The sequence below is a fragment of the Chionomys nivalis genome, chromosome 11 (assembly GCF_950005125.1).
Source record: "Chionomys nivalis chromosome 11, mChiNiv1.1, whole genome shotgun sequence".
Taxonomy (NCBI): Eukaryota; Metazoa; Chordata; class Mammalia; order Rodentia; family Cricetidae; genus Chionomys; species Chionomys nivalis.
In genome coordinates, this window is record NC_080096.1 from 27,241,864 (window position 1) to 27,263,288 (window position 21,425).

Below are 21,425 nucleotides of genomic sequence, written 5' to 3' on the forward strand. Positions count from 1 at the left end.
TCGTTTGGGCAAACCTCATCCTGACTGCAGAGAATTCAAACTGGAGTACAAGACCCACCTGGGGGCTGGGGAGGATATTCACAATCCAGGAGCAAGCTTGGTCTGGGTTCTAGGTTTTTCTTTTTTTTTTTAAAAAAAAAAAAAAGATTTATTTATTTTATGTGCATTGTGTGTATTGGTGTTTGCCTGCATGTGTGTCTGTGTGAGGGTGTTGAATTCCCTGGAGTTATAGACGGTTGTGAGCCACCATGTGGGTGCTGGGAATCAAACCCAGGTTGTCTGGAAGAGCAGCCAGTGCTCTTATCCACTGAGCCATCTCTCCAGCCCCCTTTCTTAGGGCTGGTTTTTTTTTTTTTTTTTGATTTTCGAGACAGGGTTTCTCTGTAGGTTTTGGTGCCTGTCCTGGAACTAGCTCTTGTAAACCAGGCTGGCCTCCAACTCACAGAGATCCTCCTACCTCTGCCTCCCAAGTCCTGGGATTAAAGGCGTGTGCCACCACCACCCAGCTAGGTTTTTCTTTTTTCTTTTTTTTTTTTAAGATTTTATTTATTGCCTTTCCGGCGGTGACGACCTCCCTACGAGAACATGCCTCTCGCAAAGGATCTCCTTCATCCCTCTCCAGAGGAGGAAAAGAGGAAACACAAGAAAAAGCGCCTGGTGCAGAGCCCCAATTCCTACTTTATGGATGTGAAGTGCCCAGGATGCTATAAAATCACCACGGTCTTAGCCATGCACAGACAGTAGTCCTGTGTGTCGGCTGCTCCATTGACCTCTGTCAGCCTACAGGCGGGAAAGCAAGACTGACAGAAGGATGCTCCTTCAGGAGGAAGCAGCACTGAAAAGCACCAGATTCGAGATGAGTGGGAACCATCCCAATAAACACATTTTGGATATAAAAAAAAAAAAAAAAGATTTTATGCCAGAAGAGGGCACTGGATCTCATTTTAGATGGTTGTGAGCCACCATGTGGTTGCTGGGAATTGAACTCAGGACCTCTGGAAGAACAGTCAGTGTCCTTAACCTCTGAGCCATCTCTCCAGCCCATAGGTTTTTCTTAAATAAAGCTGCTGGTCAAAATATTTCCCCTGCCCACACTTATCATGCTGTAGGCATCTTGAGTTCATCTGGGACCCCAAATGGTTTCTGATTTCTCTGTCGCCTCATGCACTTCAGCTTAACTGACCAAGGAGTATGCACTGGTGGGCAGTGCAGCGGGGGTGAGGTCAGGAGGGAGATGCAGTCTGCAGAAATGCAAAGGTCAGCCCCTGCTTAACAAGGGTGGTAAATTCGGTTTCCCCGGGAAGACCCCCCCGGGGGGGCAGAAACTAGGCAACACAGCCTCCTGAATCCAGTGCCTAGAATCATGCCCCATTCTTTTTATAATTGGCTGTGCAGTAAGCAATTAGATCTAAATCAGATCAGGCTCCCTGCCCAGAGAGGACCATTTCATACGCTGCATCTTCCTGGGGTCTCACCCTGCTAGTGATAACCCTCCCTACACTCCCCCATCCTTCTCGTGACTTCTGCATCCCTAAAATTAAGGTCATTGTTGGGACTTGTGTAATTCCCCCTCAAAATCCGGTGTGGGAATCCTAACCCCAATAACTGAACATGACTGTATTTGTAGATGGCATTTTTGAAGAAACAATTAAGTTTAAATGAGGCTGGGCTGGTATGGACCAGATGCAGAGAAACAGAAGATGGCCATCGTCAAACCCAGGGATGCTCCCCTCAGCCTGCAGAAGGAAGCAATACCTTGACCTTGGCCTTTCAGCCCAGATCTGTATGATGGATGATAAGCACCCGTTGCTTACAACACCCAGTATGTAGCACCTTGCTATGGTGGCCTGGAAGAAGCATGTAGTCACCAATGTCATCCTCTGGAGCTTCCACCGCAACTCACACTTCCTATGTGAAACTCACTCTTGGGCTTCTCCTTCCTATGATGAGATTTTTTAAATATTTATTTTTTAAAATATGCATTGGTGTTTTGCCTGCGTGGATGTCTGTGTGAGAGTGTCAGATTCTCTGGAACTGGAGTTACAGACAGCTGTGGGCTGCCTGTGGGTGCTGGGGATTGAACCTGAGTCCTCTGGAAGAGCAGCCAGTGTTAGTGCTCTTAACCGCTGAGCCATCTTTCTGCTTCTCCTTGCCCCTCCATCCAAGCTGCCCTGTCATGCTGGAGCTTCCTAGTACTCCCCTCTATTCTCTGTGCTCCTGTGCTGGCCTCCCTCCCATGACCCCAGAGGTCAGTCCTAGCTCACATCTCTGCTCCAAGGTCCAGATCTAGATATCTACCCATGTCCTAAGCAGTCTTCAAGGTCCAGATCTAGATATCTACCCATGTCCTAAGCAGTCTTCAAGGTCCAGATCTAGATATCTACCCATGTCCTAAGCAGTCTTCAAGGTCCAGATCTAGATATCTACCCATGTCCTAAGCAGTCTTCAAGCATCGCACATCCCAAATCCACCTGGTCATTTCCCATCCCCAGCTCCATGTCTGCCCGGGCACCACTTCCTCCAGCACATATAACTTCCTTGCTTGACTCGTTTTATGAAGAAGCAGCCTCATGACACCCAGTGTGTCCCATGTGCCCCTGGCCCATTTCCTGTGTCTCCACTAGACTGCGGCATTCTTCATAGCAGAAGGATCTCAGATGCATGCATACCCAGGATCTGTGTGCTGGCAGAATTTCCACCCACAATTGCCCAGTGTTTTAACAATACCACACAAAAGGACTGTAACGCAGACAGGCTTTTATTACTTTGTACTGCATATAGAACCCAAGAAATATAAAAACATCTCCGGAGTTTCTCAAAGGAGCCTCCACCCACAACCAGCCCCTCCATCCCTGGGTGGGTGCAGACAGGGCAATATGGGTTCCAGGCCACCTCTCTCCGTCCAGCGAACAAGTTCCATGTATAAAAATAGATCCGTGGAGGGTCCCCGGTGACCCAGCACCCTGTGTCATGCTGGTGCCAATGCAGGCCTGAGGCCTTGGACCCCTCAGGATTCTAGGACCTCACTCCTCATTAGAGGGGAGGTCTACCCTGGACACCGAAGTCCTGCCAACATAGCCAGGGAGCCCTCTGCAGACAACTGGGGAGGGGAGGGGTTTGACCCTGACAGTGGCTGATGTGGCTGAGACAGGGGTGAGGTTCTGATCACCCAAGCTGGTCCCATGAGCCCTGGATGATGGGTCAGTTTTCCCTGGAGGGAGAATGAAGGAAGAGCCTGGGGAGGGGGGGTCTCAGTTTCCCCAGTTCTATCAACGGGGGGCGCAGTATCCCAGTCTATTCCAGCATTCCTGCAGTCACTGAGTCCAGCTGCCCAGGGAGCAAAGAGCCAGCAATGGGTAGGCTCTGATTAGGGAGGAGCTGCTGCTGCTGGCAGGGCAAGGCTGAAGGCACTGCTGAGTCACTGCCCCCCACCATGGGGTACTCCCCAAAGATGCTTCCAGCCCCCACACTCTCTGTTAGAGATCCCTGCTTGGTTTCTGAACCTGCTGATAACTACATCCACGCTACGGAGAGAACGCTCTACCCCTCAAGGCCTTATTCAATTCTGACTTTAGCTAAGAAGCCTTCTGGACATCCCGCAACACATACAGGTCAACGGTCCACCTGCCCATTCTCCCTGTCCCCCAGGGGAAATCCCCTCCTGCCTCTCCACTCCCCACTGCTCTGTCCAGCCACAGCAAAAACAGAGCAGGGGTGTCCATCAGGACTGATGTAGAAAACCTTGGCCCCAGCAGTCCTGTCCACACCCAGCAGTCTTCCCGCCCTCCCAGGATGGCTTGGTGTCAAACTCTCCCAGCTGCCAGGGCCCTTGCAGATTGGTCAGCTCAGCACCACACTCCTTCCCGGGCTCCGTGCAGCACACAGGAAGGCAGGCGCTCTACCGAGGAAGGGGCTCACTCAGCCAGGGTTCACTGGGCTGCCCAGGGAAGAGCGCTGGTGCCATGGGGAATGGCAACCAACCTTCTCTCCAGAGCCAACCTTCTCCCTGGATTTTGGTCTGGCATCAACCCTGGCTCTGAGATTATGGGTTCTGACTTTTCCATCTATGCGATGGGGTTGGACCTGCCTGTCCAAACCACTCCCTCCTCAGTCTCTTCCTCCTTCTCTCTACCCTCCAGAATGCAGAGCAACCCCCACCCCAACTCTGTGCTCTTCTGAATCAGTTCCAAAAGAAATGAGACAGGCAGGCCCAGGGGGAGCATCAGGCCCTGTGTGATCTACTAGGGGCCTGGCCCTCATCCTGCCCTGCCAACCCAAGGCAGGAAGCAGCTCTGGAGTCTCCGCCTGGGGATCCAGTCCCTGAGCTCAGCACCACTTTCCTGCTTGGGCCTTGGCAATGGGGTTCAGACAGACCTAGCCAAGGCATAGGAAGTAAGGAACACCACTCACTGGCCCAGGGTCCTGTACCCAGGCAGCTGTGGCCTTTGCCACAACCAATGGGTCTCTCTCAGGGACCCTTACTGCCTGGCAGGCCAAAACCTCTCTGGGGGAAATGAGATGCCCACTGATTAGGCCCAATCCCCAGTGAGCGTGGAAGACCAAGGGACTCAAGCGGGAAACTGAAATTGACTGTCTTCCCCAGCCAGCTTTGCCCCTGACACCCTAAAATTCTTCCTACTGTTATCTCTGTGGTCCTCTCCAGGGATCTGAACCTCTTTTTTTAGGACCACTAGGTCAGCAAGGTGTTGAGAGGAAATATGAAATGGGGGGGACAACGGGGTTCCAACCAGCTCGGGGCCCACTAAGAGTAAGAGAGCACTCACTCCTCCCACCCAAGGCGGGTGTAGCTTACAGGTCCTTGGGCAGGATTGAGCTGCTCACACCTGCACCCCCTGACCCTGTAGCTGCAGCACTCGAGTCTGCAAGGCGTTGATCCCACTCAGGAGGGCTTCTCGATGCTCAGCGGAAGAGATGCCCAGGCTCCCCAGGTCTCTGCAATGGGTGACAGTCACATCCAGAGAGCCATTCCTCTCCTCCCATGGAAGTCAACCCTCTCCCTTCCCTTCTCTGGACAAGGAAGGGCCCAGAACCAGGACAGGTGGGGCCTTCCCATCTAACCCTGGCCTTGACCTTGGCTCCTTAGACTCACTGGGCAGTCATCTCGGCCACAGCCTCCAGGCTCCCGTAGCCGGCTGCAGAGAAGTTGTCCTTGTAGCGGCACAAGTCTAGAGCCTCCAGCCAGGCACCCACAGAGCCAAAGGAGGGGAAGGTAGAGAAGGCACGGTCCGCCAGGGGGGTGGGAGGCCTGGGGAGCAGAGAAACCACAGTCAGTCCACAACCAGGGTGTGGCCCCAGACCCAGTCACTCTCTTGAGAAGCAAAAAGGGACAAGGGGGAAAATAAGGTGGCCACACCCAGGGATTAATGTGCCTCTCGAGAAGTGGACCAGGGCACTCAAAAGTGGAGAGCTGAATAAATTAAAGGGCAAAATCCTAGACATGACTGCCATGAGGTGACATGTGCCTGAAGCAGGTGGGGACGTCGTCCTCTGGACAATGGGCGGAGCTTCACACCTGACAGGTGCCATGGGCAGCTGGCTGCACTTGGGACAAGCGAGTGTGGCTGACTGGCCTGGCTCGGGGGCTGGTGAGGATGTACCTGAGACAGGTGTTCGCAGCACACTTGGAGGGCTCCGGCTCCTGCCCCATCTTGCTCAGGATGCTGTGGATCTGGGAGAACCTGGGCCGCTCCCCCGGGTCTTTCTGCCAGCAGTCAAGCATTAGTCGGTGCAGCGGGGAGGGGCAGTTCCTGGGGGGTGGCAGCCGGAAGCCATCCTCCACAGCCTTGATCACCTGGGCTCCAGAGACGGGGAGCAGACAGGAAACTTCAGATAGCCCAGCATACACACCACCACCACCACTATCACTATCACCATAGCAAGGACGACTCTAGGCAGGATGTGAGTAGAAGAGAGGTCAGGAAGCTGGAACCATAGGTCACTTACATCTTGTCCGGACATGTCCCAGTAGGGCCGCTCCCCAAAGGCCATCACCTCCCACATGACAATGCCAAAGCTCCAAACATCACTAGCAGAACTGAAGTGGCCAAACTGAAGTGTCTCGGGAGCTGCCCAGAGTGCTGGGCTCCGGCCACTCTAGAGGAGGATGAGCAAGGCAGGGCAGGAAAGCATTGAGTCACCAGCAGGCCCCATCCAGTCCCGCATGTCCTCCTCCATCCCCTTCACAGCTGAGGAAGCAGTCCAGCTGACAGGGGTGGTACCATCACAGAGGAGGGACTAGGTAGGGAAGGACCACCACCAGCAGGTGAGCAGGCAGAGAAGAGGTATGGAGACCAGGAGGCTGCTGGGTGTGGCCGGCAGGAGAAGCAGCAGGTAGAACTAGAGAAGGGAGCTCCTTACCATGGTGGTGTAGACAGCTTCAGCTCGGTCCCGGGGACCCCGCCCAAAGCCAGAGATCTTACAGATGAGGCCGCTGCTGACGAGCACTCGGCGGGCTGCCAGGCCCCGGTGCACATAGCCCATCTCTGACAGATACTTCATGGCCGATGCCAGCCCAGGCAGCAGACCCATCAACTGTGCGGCCATCAGCTCCCCCTCATGATGCTGTGGAATGGGTGAGGACTGAGGCCAGGGCTCTCAGGTCACCCAGGAAGCCACTAAGTCCCTTTGGGATTCAGTGTACCACGAGCAGCAGGTCAGCCTGCCCAGTGGGAACAATGCCCAATCCCAAGCCCCAAGAGAAAAGGGAAAAGACGAGAAAAATATGACATCGGTGCTCCTCTCCAACCCAGGACTCCAGCCACTCACCCTGAGGAAGTCATCAAGGGCCCCGAGGTTCATGTACTCAGTGACAATCATCAAGGGGTTTCCTGTGCCGGGGACGGAGACACGCTACGTTGCTGCCTCTACCTATGTACACTCTTCCCCCATCAGCTACTCCTCAGCCAAGACAGCCAGATGCAGAGCCAAGTTTTCTAACCTTGTCACCGGCCAGCTAGCCCATAGATCCCACCCACTCAGCCCCACCCCACCATCCCCACCCGCCACCTACCACCCACTCTGGTGCTGAGGTACAAAAAAGTCAACTGTCCATAGTGGGACAGAAGCCTAAGTCAGAGCTGCAAGGGGTCAGCTAAGAAAGACCATTCAAGGGGAAAGTGACCCACTCCCCAAATGTCACTGCAAATTGGAAAGATCATTCTGGGTCAGCATGGCCACTCCAAGAAAGGGGGTCACCCCGAGTCACAGGAAAGAAAGTGAACTAGTGAACTAAGGTTGTGCCTGAGCCCACCCAGTACCCAGCCAAGTACAGGGATGCCCAGCGCCAGGCCTACCTCGGGTGACAACACCTTCCAGCCGGACGATGTGGCTGTGGTCAAACTGCCCCAGGGTGAGGGCCTCAGCCAGGAAGCTGAGCCTCTGTGAGTCGGAGCAACCATCCCTCAGGGTGTGAACGGCCACAGGCAGTTCCTGGCGACCGGGCAGCTGCAGGCAGCCACAGCACAGGTCCCCAAACCGACCTGAGAAGAAAGAGCAGCTCAGATTCCCGCCAGCAAATGGAGGAGGAGACTCTGGGTCATGGGTCATTTCCAGCTTGCTGTGGGAAGTTCCAGAGTTCGAATCCTAGCCTCCTGAGTACCAGCAATGTCGCCTTGGGTTTCATCTCTTTTTTTCTTCTTGACCTTAGCTTCCTTCTCTGTGACAGAGAGACAGTAACTTTGCCCGTGCCTACCCATCAAAGGTCCTTGAACCCAGCGAAGCCAAGGGCAGATGGCAATGAGATCTACTCTGCCCAACAGCTTCTTCCTGACTTCTGTTGTGAAGGTTCCAGGGCGAGGCCTTTTTCCTGGTGCAAAGGTGACTTTGTGAGCCGCCCAAAAGAGATTGATGCTCAAAACCAGCAAGGCCCTACCCTCAGCCCTCAAGGTGGCGGATGCCACGCCCCTTATGGGGGTGGGAAACAGGCTCGGGAACGGAGGATGAGCCTCTAGTCGCTCAGCTCATCCGTGCTCAGACGTTGCTTACTGTAAAGACCCCTCCCCACTGTCCCATAAAAGCCTGAGACTAAACTGAGAGCCTCTTGGGAGGTTATCTAGGAAAGAGAGGCAGGTGTCCCACGGTGACCTAGGTAACAGAGGAGCAAGGACAGAGCCGCAAACACCTCTGGTGGGTGTGGTGGGCGGGGCGGGGGCATGTTTTTCTGGGAAGGGGGTACCCTCTTGCAGAGGCGGGACTTCCGGCCATCGGGTGGGAATTGGAGGGGGAAGCTAGCTGAAAAGTGGTGGGGATAGCAGAGATTCAGGGCTTTCCCCCAGTGGGTGTTGCCTGGTGGGTGGGGTTTATCCAGTGGGCGGAGCTCCCTGATGAATCCAGACTTCTAGGGTCCAGGGCTTGCCTGTTCCCAAGCTCTTCTCCAGGGTGACACTTTTGGCATCTAGCTCCTTGGCGAATAGATGCACAGCCTGCAACGGGTCCCCGCAGCTCTGGGGATCTAGAAACGTGCGGCGTGTCGGGACTTTGACTGAGAACACAGAGAGAGAGCGCCTGAGGAAAGTGGTCTCATTGCTGGGGTAACAGGAAGTGACATTTGGGATGGGGTCGAAGACGGGGGTCTGTGCGGCACAGACAACTCACAGTGGAAATACAGTTCCTCTTCATCGTGGGCGTCCCCACTTCCTTTGCCGTTGCAGGGCCTGTGGGGGCGCAGAGACATCCTTTCATCAGGGGACCCCAGCCCTTCCCACTTCACCAGGCCCAGGGCAGCACCTCTTGGTCCCCTCAGAAAGAAAAGCTCTGTGCCCCTTCTGGGTAGGGACTTTCTTGTCCTGCTGGCTGAAAGGTTTCTTTTCATTCCAATTTTAATTTATTTTCAGATTTATTAATTTATTTATACAGAGTGTGTGTGTCACTCAGAGAACAAGTGACAAAACTGGTTCTCCCTCCTCCTTGTGGCTTCTTGTCATCAGCCACATGGCAAGTGCCCTTATCCACTAAGCCATCTCTCCCCCGCCACCCCCCACTTTGGTTTTTCAAGACAAGATTTCTCTGGGTAATTTCTACTGTCCTCCTGGAACTTGCTCTGTAGACCAGGCTGGCCTAGAGATCCACTGCCCCTACCTCCCACGTGCTGAGATTAAAGGTGTGCACAACCATGTCCAGCTCACAACCTCCCTTTTGTCTTTCATTTTTAAAAAGCATTGTAATCTTTTAAAAATTACATCTCTTTCATTCTCTCTCTCTCTCTCTCTCTCTCTCTCTCTCTCTCTCTCTGTGTGTGTGTGTGTGTGTGTGTGTATGTGTGTGTGTGTGTGGTGTGACTCCTGTGGAGGTCAGAGGACAATTTGAGGGGATAAGCTTCTCTCCTTCCACCCTGTGGGTCCCAGGGACGGAACTCGGTCAGCAGACTCCATGGCAAGCATTTTCACCCACTAAGCCACCTCTACTAAACGATTCTCTTTTCCCTCCCCATCTTCCTTCACTTTTGCTGCTTTAGTTGCTTCTCTGTGGTTTGCAGTCCATCAACCTTCTCCCTTCAGCACACAAACGATCTCTAGGCTTTCAATTCCATCACCGCTCCTGGTGTTTCTGCTGAGAGACAGACTCCAGAGGTGTGCAAGCCTGCACTCCCGGCATAAAGCCCCACTCTACCCTGTGAAGAATAACAGGCTGATCTGTCCTGAGCCAGAGGCAAAGCCCATAGCAGGCTGGATCTGCCATCTGAGGCAGGGCTTTCCTGGTCCCATGAAGACTCTGGCTTTTGTTCTGGGAGCAAAGGAAGGCGCTGGGGGACCTTGAGCAGGGAAGTGCCCTCATTCAGTTTACATTTTATATGATTTTTTCCCAACTTGCATTTAAGAAAGAAGATTCTGGCTGCCGCTCTGTGGTCCCCTCAGGAGATGGCAGTAGCTTGAGCTATGGGGTGGCCCATCCTGGACAGAGGTGTGAGAACTGTGGAGGAACAAGAATATGACAGGGCCGTAAGACTTGAAGATTGCAGGGGGCTGGAGGAAGACTGAAGAGTTGCCCAGAGAGTTCATGGAAAGCCACTGCCGAGCAGAGCAAGGGAAAGTTCAGGCTCAGACATCTGAGCTCCTGCGAGGGTGGGAGGTGCAGGGTGGTGGGGGTGGGGGCCTACCAGTAGGGAGTCTGGTGGATGTTTCTGGAACTTGGAAGGTAGTAGATCTGCTCTGAAAATACTGTGAATTCTGTCCAGGGAGACGAGGGAGCTGGAACGGAGGCCCTGGGAATCATTAGGCTGGACTGGGGGAAGAAAGCTGCAGACGAGGATGAGAAATAGAAGGGAAGAGGGGATGATGCCCTAGGAACCAAGGGAGGAGAAAGCAGGGACAGAGATGGGGTCTTATGAAGACAGGGAGAGGGCTGGGGAACAGTTTGCAAAGAGAGGCATGCCACAGGAGCTAGTGGCATGAAGGGACTCTGACACGTGCCCTTTGCCATCTAACCATGTGCTCTTGCATCCAAGCATCCCCCATGCCGTGGCTGCGGGACTGGGTGGCTCGGTTTTTCTCTTCAATAAAATCATGATAAAGATAGCCCTGCTTAACAACATCCGGGTAATAAAGAGCTTACTGTTATAATGCGGATCTTTAAATTTATGTTCTTTTTCGTTGTTTTGAGACAGGGTTTCACTTTTAGTCCCGGCAGCCTTGCATCTCACTATGTAGACCAGGCTGTCCTCAAAGGCGTGTGCCATCACGCCTGGCTTATGGTGTGGATCTGGACTGTCTCTCAAAGGCTTAAGTGACAAATGACTCGGTCCACAGTCTGCAGTGATAAAAAGAAGTGATGGAACCTTTGGGAGGTGTGGTCTTGGAGAAAGAAGTTAGGTCGCTGGCAGCACCTAACTTTGGGAGAATATTGTCACCCCAGTCCCTTCCTGACTCACTGCTTCCTGGATGCCAGGGAAGTGAGTAGCTGCCTCTGTACAAGCTCCAACCACGATGACTTGCTATCCACAGGACCAAAGCCAAGTAGCTGTGGACCAAACTTTTGAAATTGTGAGCCCCCAAAAACTTCTTATAAATTGATTATCTTGTATATTTTGTCACAGCAACAGATGGCTAACATACTAAGCCCCAGAGTATCATGGTTTGAATGAGAATGACCTCCATAGTCTCATACATTTGAATGCTTTGTTCCCAGTTGATGGAACTGTTTGGGAAGGATTGAGGAGGTGTGGCCTTGTTAGAGTGGGTGTGGCCTCACTGGAGGAGGTGTTTCACGAGGGGGGGGTTGAGATTTCAATATTCATGATATTCCTAGTTAGCTCCTTCTCCAGGCCTTGTGCTTGTGGATCAGATGTAATCTCTCAGCTTCTGCCCCCTGGCACGCCTACCTGCTGCCATGCTCCTCACCGTGAGGTCATGGACTCTTTCTTCTAAGCTGCCTGGTATGGCTATTTGAAAGAAAATGACCCCCATAGCCTCAGAGAGTGGCACTATTAGGAAGTGTAGCCTTGCTGGAGGAGGTGTGACTTTGTTAGAGAAAGTGTGTCACTAGTGGGGTGGGCTTTGAGGTCTCAGAAGCTCAAGCATGCCTATAGTCACGGTCACTTTCTGTTGCCTGCAGATCCAGATGTAGAACTCTCAGCTACCTCTCCAGCGCCATGTCTGCCTGCGTGTCACCATGCTCCCGGCCATGACGGTAATGGACTAAATCTCTGAATGGCAAGCCAGCCCCGATTAAATGTTTTCCTTTATTAAGAGTTGTTTGTGGCCATGGTGTCTCTTCACAGCACTAAACTCCTAAGGCCCCTTGATCATGGCACTAGAAAAGTAACTAAGATACCGTGCTCTTGTGTGGGGGTAAGCGAGGGGCATTGTGAGCAGCAACGTGTTCCAGAAGCAGTAAGAGGGGATGGGGCTCCATTCCAAGCAGAAAGGCTCAAGCTGCCTAACAGGAAGGCTCCTTCTCTAGAGCAAAGCAATGAGCATGCCTGTGAAGCAGGTGGGTCTCCAGCCTTGATCGGGGGACCCTGAGGGACCATCACTGATGCTGGAGAGCAGGGCTGCAGACGTGGCTGACAGAGTAAGGGACAAGGACAGGGTCTCGGGGGCCACAAGAAGATCTGCCTTATGTACCCGATGGTAGAGCACTCCCAAAGGGAATGGTCGGAGGGCTAGGAGAGGCAGAAGACAGGGGCTTAGGAATAAAACCTTGAGAAACCAAGAGGCCAGGCTGGCCACCCAGTGACTGCTGAAGTTACCTAGATGACTGATGGGACTCTTACACTTGGCAGGGACCATCCAGAGCAGAGGAGTAAAGATGAGGGAAGGCTGAGTGGGGGGCAAGAGTGAGTGGCAGGCGAACCAGAACTGAAAGCAAACTGTGCGGTGGGAGATTTGTTTGCGCTGACATTCCAAGACTGCCAATAAAGTTAAACCTTGAATCAGAGGGTGGAGTCAACGTTTGGCTGACCAGAATTAGCCATAGAGGTTTTGGAGACCTGAGATGGGGGGGCACAGGAAGTAGTTGGGAATGGCTTAGAAGGATGCATGGTCTTTTCCATCTGGGAGTGCGGAAGTGCAGGATCAGCTGACCGTCCCTCCGTTGCTCTTTGGAGCTATCAGGTTTTTAGCCCAATATCTGATATCTGACTTCCAAGTTTTATTTAATAATAGAATAATATAAGTACTCATTTCAACTATGAAATAAAGTCTATATGAAAATGTTATGATGACCCGGGCGGTGGTGGCGCACGCCTTTAATCCCAGCACTCGGGAGGCAGAGGCAGGCGGATCTCTGGGAGTTCGAGGCCAGCCTGGTCTACAAGAGCTAGTTCCAGGACAGGAACCAAAGCTACAGAGAAACCCTATCTCGAAATACCAAAAAAAAAAAGAAAATGTTATGATGAGGGCTGGGGGAGATGGCTCAGTACTCTAGCACCAAGGGAGCTGATGTCCTCTTCTGGTCTACACACACACACACACACACACATGCACGCACACACACACACATGCACACGCACACACACACATGCACGCACACACACGCACGCACGCACACACACACACTCGCACACACACACACATGCACGCACACAGGCCATCACTCTCACACATACACATAAATTAAAATAACCCTTTAAAGAGAAAATCCTGTAATGAAATCCCTGACTTAGTATGATAATTAGCTCCCTGGTTCCCCCACCGAAGGGCAGTTTGACTTGGAGTCAGCAGCTGTTTTCCCAGCCTGCTCCAGTGTGCCTGTCTCTGCGCTTGCTGCCACAGCTCAGGGAGTTAAAGCCAGGATGAGATGCTCCCTATGGGTGCCCATTCCTGCTTTTCCAAGAGGCTCGGAGCATGGACCTAAAGTGAAGCTCCATGAAGAAGGAGCTTCCTACCCTTGTCCTGCCTCTGCCCCCCCCCCCTTTTTCTTTTGCGACAGGGTCTCTCTATTGTGCCCTGGCTAAGACTGTCCTGGAACTCTGTGTAGACCCAGATTGACCTTAAACTCACAGAGCTCCAACTGCCTCTGCTTCTTGAGTGCTGGGATTAAAGGTGTGCGCCACTATGCCCAGACTGTCCTGTCTTCTTGACCCACCTTGCCCAGGCACAAATGGTTCCTAGATCTTCAGGACAGCCATCTCTCCTCCATCACTCACTACCAGTGCTTTGGTCAAGGCCATGTCAACAGCCAGTGTCAAAGAAACACTCGCCATCCCTCTGGCTCCCCAGTCAGCCCACTTTTCCTCTGCACCCCATTCCAACCCACCAGGTCTGCCTACTGCAGTCCCAGACTGCAAATGCCAAGGGGCCTCTGGGCATCGCAGGATGGTCCTCAGAAGGGTGGGGAGTACACAGAGCTGAAGCCTCTGCTTTGTCCAAAGGAAATGGAATTTTCTTTCAGCCAGACCCAACCAGGCTCCAGCCCTGTCTCCCCGACCCTTTCTCTGCCTGCAAGCTTCTTTGTGGGGAAGGACACGGCTCAGCCTGATGGGTTTTCCTCCCTGTCCTCTTCTCTCCCATCCACGTACTGACTTTCTCTCTTTGCTTGTGTTCAAGGGGCTCCAGATCCCTTGGGGGCCAGAGCTGGGCGTCTCCAAGTGCCTCAGGAGAATCCTAATCACATCGGAGCAGCTGGAGCGCGATTCCATCCTCAGAGCCGCCTTCTGACATTTAATGAGTTAAGGAGCTAAATCCCCTTCATCCCAGCACGGCTGAGCTAGCTGCAGTGCCTGCAGCTGGTGCATGAGAGGCGGCGTGTGGGGGAGGGGCCGTACTGGCCCCGCTAGTATCTCTTTTGAAGGGAGGGAAAGACAAGAGTCTGGTGCAGGCCAGGCTGGCCTCAAATGCTATATGGAGCTGAAGTATAGGGCTTGAACCCCTGACCCTCCTGCCTCCACCTCCTAAGTGCTGGGGTTGGCAGCTCTTAGGGTCCCAGGAAGCACTGGGATCTATGTAGCAGTGTGTTTGAGTCTTTGTGTGTGTGTGTGTGATTGAGTCTTTGTGTGTGTGTGTGTGTGTGTGTATGGCAGGTGCACTTACAGATACTTGTGTGTACAAATTTTATACACGTGGGGACAGAACCCACCAGAGGTCACCAGAATGAAACCAACTACCTACCTCCTCCATATAGCCAGCACACTCATCACAGAGCCCAGGACCAGCAGGGCTGAGACGGTCACAACTGTGACAATGACAACAGGACTCTGGTCTCTGGACCCCGAGGCAACTAGGGAAAACAAAACAGAGCAGGGGGCTGAGGCAGGCAGAGGACTAGGCTACTGGGCAAGCACCAAGAGAGAGTTTTGTCTCAGACACTTGGGAGATCCCTCAGCCCCTGGGCACACAGGAGCACCAATGCCCATAGTGGCCTTTGGAGTGCTAAACACCTCTGTAGGCAGGGCCGCTCTACCGCAGCCCAGCTCTGAGAGGAGGCAAGAGATCAAGCAGCTGGGGCTGACCTCTGCTTATGCCTTTCAAGGGGGCAGAGACTTCAGAAGCTCTGCGGGGTCACAACCTCTGTTTAGAGTTCCTTTTCCAAAAGAGTATACTCCAGCAACAGTATGTTAACTTTGAGCACACAGGTGTGTAAGACAGGCTGCGTGTACCTGAACTATAGTGCCCTGTCTCACACAACAGACCTGCAGTCTCCAGTTCGAGTTGAGAAAACTGCTTGAAGAAATCTACCTAAGGTGTCCAAAACCACACAGCTAGCTCCAAGTGATAAACACAGGATTTCGTGGGGTTTTGTTTTGTCTTTGAAATGGAGTATCACGTAGCCTTGGCTGGCCTCTAACTCGTGTAGCCAAAGATGACTTTGAACTCCCGACCCTTCTGCCTCCACCTCCCAAGTGCTGAGATTACGGTCATGTGCCACAGTACCTAGATGAGCCCAAGACTGGAACCTGTCCCCGACAACCTCTGCCTGATGCCAAAGCAGCTCTGAAACTGGACAGACATGCCCAGGACCCCAGTCTGACTAAAAAAGTGCACAGGCTGAGAGACAAAACTAAGTAAGTTGACAGACAATACTTAACTATAGAAAGAGAATGAGAGAGAGAGAGAGAGAGAGAGAGAGAGAGAGAGAGAGAGAGAGAGAGAGAGAGAGGAGGCAAGCAGAGCACAGAGCAGAGGCCAATGCTTCCTTCTTGAGGTCCCTGAGGAAGCCAGGCCTGGAAGACTGATAGACTGTGGTTGCATCCCAGGCCCTGATGCACAGGTGGGGCCTGGAAGACGGTAAACAGCCCATAAAACTGGAGGCTACACTGTCCAGAGGCAGAGGATGGTGGGGTGGAAGCTGAGTCGGGATGGGACAGGGGAACTTGGAGAGGCACAATTAGAGAATCTTGGATGCAGGCTCAGTAGAAAGAACCACCCTGAGGCTCACGAGGAGTGGGGGACAGATTCCTGCCTGGCTGGAGAGGAGAGGACAGGGACAGACGGTGGTGGTGCGAGTGAGGATGGATAGCAGGGGTTTGAGAAGGGAAAGATTCGGAGTAACTGTTAGGGAGGGGAAGTACCGGACGCTAACTGTCTGTAGCAGCTTCAGGGTGAGGAAGGAGGAGGAGAATGGCTCACACCTGGGGACCACGGTGATGTGGCCAGACATACAGGGTGTACTGAGGTGGGCTTTGGCTCAGATGGCTTCGTCCACGCAACTGCCTTCCCTACTCACTTCCACTCATTCAAATAGACCTCAGCCTTAAGACACAGCTCTAATCTCCTCTTGCCAGCACCTGCCCCGAGGTGGCAAGACCTGTGTTCTAGTCTCCCAGAACCCTTCTCTCTCCACACGTTATCTTCACCTCCCCTTGGGCTCCCAGCATTTCCTATCTTGGATTAGAGTTGTGTAGCAGGTTGGGAAGGAGTCTTATCTTGACAGCTGGTGCCAGAATGCCTCTTAGGGGTAGTTGACTTGGGGGGGAGGGTACTTCCCTGAACTGCACTGGCTAGATAGTGGTGAGATCCTGAGGGCTGGGGCCACGGTAGGCTGAGCAACCAGAGGAAGCTGCTGGCACTCACACTAAAAAGGGAATGGACAAGGAAGAGAAGGAAGGACTGAGGAGGGGAATAGGCAAGCACAAGACTAGGAAGCAGGGCGGTGTGTGTGTGTGTGCACACGTGCGCGTGCGCGTAGTTCTAGATAAAGAATTCTAAAGTTCAGCTTTTCTCTTGTTGTTAGAACTTTGAGATGCAATTTATACACCACTACTTCTCTCCCTCTTCCTTCCTCTTCCTCCCTTCCTTTCTTCTTGTTTCTTGAGCCAGGATTTCATAAGCCCAGGCTGGCCTCAAACTCTTGGTTTCCCTTCCCTTCCCTCCCGAGTGCTGGGATTAGAGGTCAGCACCACCAGCTCAGCTGTTTACACTGCTCAGGCCGACCTTGAATTCTGTGTGGAGGCACTTGGCCTTGAACACCTTTTGATCTTCCTATCCCAAACTTTACAAGTCCCCGGATTACTGGCCTGTGCCACCTTGCCCAGCTTTTATTCGCTCTGTTTAAAATGTGCTGGGCTCACTTTGATTGCTCCCTTCCAGGTCCCCTTTCCTTCAGGGAAACTGGCTTCACAGGCAAAGCCTGGGGGCAGCAGGAGTGGGGTGGGGGTGGGGGAGTGGAACGATGGGACAGTGCCCCAAGATGGATCTTTCTCATGGCAGAAAGAAGAGCAGCAGGAAGGATCCAGCAAGGTCCAGAAAGGTGATCTTGAGAAGCCTGGGAAAGAGGCTCTGTCACTGAAGATGTAGCCTCCAAGGAGGGACTCACCAGCTGTCCCCGAGGCCTCTGCAGTGCGCAGGGAAGATTCCCCGTGGGTGGCTGCAGATGGATCTCAAATTGTTTACCTAAGTAGATGTGGAGCGACGATTCTGTGGCTCCCTTCCTGATACTCAGCACCCTCCCGGTGCACACCACTTACCTTCCCCTGGGGTCTGCACTTCAATGCTTGGGTTAAAGCTCTGGGCTTCCCACGAAGGCCCTGGGGAGGCCGCCCGGATCTGAAAAACGTATCTGGTAGCAGGCTTCAGGTTGGTGACAGTGACAGCCGGTGCCCCTGTCTTCACTGTGGAGTACGTCTGCTCACTCTGACCCTGGAGAGGACAGAGCAGTGAGGCCCAGACCCGACCCGGGAGGCTGAGAAGGAGGAGGGGAGCAGGGAGACAAGGAACTTCCCTTCATTTGGGTGGGGGAAGCTGACCCAGATCATCTTGGGAGACAGAAGAGATTTCTCCCATAGGATGCCCAGCGTCTCTCTCAAGACTCATCCCATAATAGGCCAGAGCTTCCTTTGCAGGGGTGCCCAGGTGGTGACTACCAGGGCTTGGCAGTCCAGGGGTGAGGTAGGCCTGAGCCCAAGCAAGCCACACACTGCCACCTGCCCTGTCCTTGACACTCAGGAGGCTTCTTCTTACCCCCCCCACCCCCATTCCCCATAAAGACTTGCTTAGCTTGAGACGAGGGAGAATTCCAGCTGTGACTGGTGAGGACCTACTGGAGGCCACCCAGGGAGAATTCCAGCTGTGACTGGTGAGGACCTACTGGAGGCCACCCACTGTGCTGGGCCACACATCCGGTATAGCCCTTATGCAGCTCCCCAGAGTCAACATTTCTCTCTCCTTGTTAAGCAAGGGCCAGGGGGGCACCTCTAAATCTTTCAGGTCTGCCCTTTGCTGTACCCCAGTACACCTGACACCCAAAAGTCCTCAGAAGGCTCCTTATGTCATTTGATTCTGCCCACACCTTATTAGGGTTCTTGCCACACCCACAGACTGGAAAGTTAAATGCCTACCTATAGCCTGTGATCCTCCTTTTCTTTGACAATGACATTAATGGCCACAGGGCAGACTTTTGAGTCAACAAGAACTCCTCAGAATCTCCCTTGAACATCTGAATGGTCAAATAATCTTTGGTGTGACGGTTCATTTACATGTGTGCGTGTGTGCACGCACAAGCGTGCATGTGTGTGTGTGTGTGCATACTTGGAGGTCAAAGGTATATGCTAGGTGTCTTCTTCTATTACCCTGCACTTATTTTTTGAGGCAGGGTTTCTCACTGAACCTGGAGCTTGCTGAGAGGGCTAGACTGGCTGGTCCGCAAGCTCTGAGGATCGTTCTGTCGCTACCTCCCCAGCGTTAGGGTTCCAGATGTGTGGGAATTCAACCCACACTCTGCAAGTGTTTTAGTCTCTGAGCCAGCTTCCGAGCCTCATCGCAGTTAATAGTTGCTGTCAGCCTGACAGGGCATGGAGTCTCTGGGGGTGTCTGTGAAGATGTTTCCACAGATGTTCAATTGAGGAGGGAAGACCCACCCTGAATGCGTGCAGCATCCTCTCCGAGGGCATGGAACCAGTTGAAAGGAAAAAGCAAACTGAGTATCAGCTCTCATCTCTCGGCTTCCTGACTGCAGACAGCGTGTGACCAGGAGCCTCACACACTCCAGCCACCTTGCCTCCATACCGTGGGTGAAAACAAGCCCTGCCTTTCTTAGGTTGTTTATCTCTGGCATTTCGTCATATGAATGTCACTAATTCACCTGGAAAGATGACAGGCCATGGATGGCTGGAGGTAGAAAAGTGGGGTAGATGCCACATGAGTTATAAGCGGGTCCTTCTGCACGGGGGTCGGGGGGAGCTGCTGAAGCATCGAGGAGGTTGATGTGGAAGGCGCTTTGGTCCCAGAGAAAAGGCCTCAGACACCTGTCTCTACCTGGTGACCCAGAATCACTTCAAATACAACCCCCTCGGTACTTGCTCTTCTTTCGGGCACCTTTGTCCCCAGTGTATTCATTCACAGTCATTGGTCAAGGGCCTGGGGCGTACAGCAGCTCAACCTTGAGACTCTTGCCCGTACTCAGACAACTAAGTGTTGGCTTTGTGAGTCTTTTCTAAGCACCTACTGCATACACTGCCCTCTCCCAAAGGCCCTCACTACTGTCATCTCAGCGCCAGGGCTCCTCCTGACCTGGCCGTCCTTCTCACAGACACCTCTCCTTCAGCTGCTATCTCTGTGCTCAAAGTTCTCCCCCCAACCCCATCTCTCCAGCCCACAGCATTGATCTGAGCTTCAGACACACAGGACATCCACCTGGCTGACTGACATGCTTCATGGAGAGCAAGACCATACTCATCCTGCAGCCCCACCTGCTCTCCCTCTTAAGAGCTCCCCCTCCCCTGTGGTTCTCCCCCTCAGCCAGCAGCTCCCCCTTCCCTGGGGTTCTCCCCCTCCCCTGTGGTTCTCCCCCTCCTCTGTGGTTCTCCCCCTCAGCCAGGAGCTCCCCATTATTTGGTCACCCAGGCCCATGCATTCAAAAGTGCCTCAGTGACCCTATTTTTTTCCTGGGCACCCCAACTATCACAGCTCTCAACAGACTTCTAGTAAGCAAAAGCCATTATCTGATTCAGCAAAGCCCTGCATGCTGCCGAGGGGGTGGAATTTTGTCATACTCAGAAAGAAGTTTCTCTTTAATGAATTAATTTGCATAAAAGGGAGGCACTGTTTCACCGAAGATCACATCTCAGAGCTAAAGACATCAGATTGCAGGGGAACAGCAAAGGCTGGGAGACAGCAAGCACCACACATCACATCGTGGCTGAGCTGTTACCACAGGTTTAAAATGCACATGAGAGGAGAAAGGCAAGAGGCGCATGCTTGTGATCCCAGCATTGGGAGGCGGAGGCAGGAGGCTGACTTGAGCTACTTGAGACCTGATCTCAAAATAAAGATAAATAAATAAAATATAAAAGAGGGGATAGACATGGAAAAAAGAGGAGGGGCACTTGAGCCAGCTTGGGGTGGGGGAAAAGCCAAGACACTCTGGCACAAGGCTGTGTGTGGTAGCACACACCTTCAATCCCAGCACTCAGGAGACAGAAGAAGGAGAAGCCACAGAGTTGGAGGCCAGCCAAGGCAACCTCAAAAACAAACAAACAAACAAACAAAATCAGACAGCGTGGTGCGGTGCACACAACACAATCCCAGCTCAGGGACAAAGAGGTTGGAGGGTTAAGGTGTAAATTGAAGGCCAGCCTGGGCTACTTAGTGAATTCCAGACCAACTAAGACTCAGCAGAGAGAACCTGTCCCAAAACAAACAAAAGGATCTTCTGCGGGACTGTTTGCTGTATGGAAAGCTGGGGATGGTGGTCCAACCCTCATACTCAAGAGTCTGAGGCAGGAGAACTGCTGTGAATTCAAGGTCAGTCAGGGCTACATACCAAGACCCTATCTCAAAAGTAAAAATATCTCTATGGAGTTCACAATGAGTACGCTCTAATTGTTTCGTTGGTTTGGTTTCTTGAGACAGGGTCTCACAAATGCATTCCTGACTGGCCTGGAACTCTCTCTGTAGACCAGACTGGCCTTGAACTCAGAGATCTGCTGGCCTCTGCCTCTGCTGGGATTAAAGGTTTGTGCCACCATGACATGCGAAAGTGTGTGTGAATTTCGTGATTCTCCACTCAAGCCCTTTTATAGTAAGCCACAGGAGTGCAGTTCTCTATTCTGGAACATATCCCTCCAGCCTGGCAAAGTACTCCTGTAGTCACGTGGCTATCTCTGTGTGCCTTTCCTTTACAAAGGGGTCTGCAGATGGTATCTGTAAATTCAGCCAGACACCCCCAAGCTCTTCATCTCCGCTAAGCCCTAAACCAAAATGGCAAATGTCCATGGGCGAGTGAGGAGAGGAGAACAGAAGGGATGGAGGAAGACCTTGGGAGGCCGCAGCTGTGTTTGGAATGGCAGAGGACTGAGACTGAGGGAGGCAGGCAGGCCCGGATCCAGGGGGCTTCCAGCCGAGACTCACCTTCTCGTAGTAGCGGATCTCATACTCGGTGCCGTTGGCTCCGGGAGCTCCAGCAGGAACAGGCTCCCGCCATGACAGGGACACGCTCTGAGGCTCCACGCGGTCCCTGCGGATCTCATCCTCCTCCCAGGGTGCTGAAGGTAAGCAGAGTGGGACGCTCCTCCTGGACCCACTGCCCACAAGATC

General features: G+C 52.9%; 1 protein-coding gene and 1 pseudogene across 3 annotated transcripts in view; one reads left to right on the forward strand and one right to left on the reverse strand.

The window, feature by feature from the left end:
* Positions 1-563: 563 nt before the first annotated feature.
* On the forward strand, positions 564-887 carry LOC130883971 (40S ribosomal protein S27-like; annotated as a pseudogene).
* A 1,850-nt stretch (positions 888-2,737) lies between these two features.
* Epha10 (EPH receptor A10) overlaps positions 2,738-21,425 on the reverse strand; it is a 36,023-nt gene continuing 17,335 nt past the window's right edge. The window contains exons 6-17 of one of the 3 annotated variants that reach the window (XM_057784582.1): positions 21,240-21,373; positions 17,360-17,531; positions 14,565-14,673; positions 8,614-8,672; positions 8,375-8,500; positions 7,314-7,499; positions 6,787-6,848; positions 6,379-6,582; positions 5,965-6,114; positions 5,619-5,812; positions 5,111-5,266; positions 2,738-4,953 (exon numbers count right to left, since the gene is read on the reverse strand). In XM_057784582.1, coding sequence (XP_057640565.1) covers positions 4,839-4,953; positions 5,111-5,266; positions 5,619-5,812; positions 5,965-6,114; positions 6,379-6,582; positions 6,787-6,848; positions 7,314-7,499; positions 8,375-8,500; positions 8,614-8,672; positions 14,565-14,673; positions 17,360-17,531; positions 21,240-21,373 — 1,667 coding nt within the window. In that variant the 3' untranslated portion in view covers positions 2,738-4,838. Of the gene's footprint in view, positions 4,954-5,110; positions 5,267-5,618; positions 5,909-5,964; positions 6,115-6,378; positions 6,583-6,786; positions 6,849-7,313; positions 7,500-8,374; positions 8,501-8,613; positions 8,673-14,564; positions 14,674-17,359; positions 17,532-21,239; position 21,425 lie in introns of all 3 variants that reach the window. The other 2 variants (XM_057784581.1, XM_057784583.1) reach the window with 2 other exon arrangements.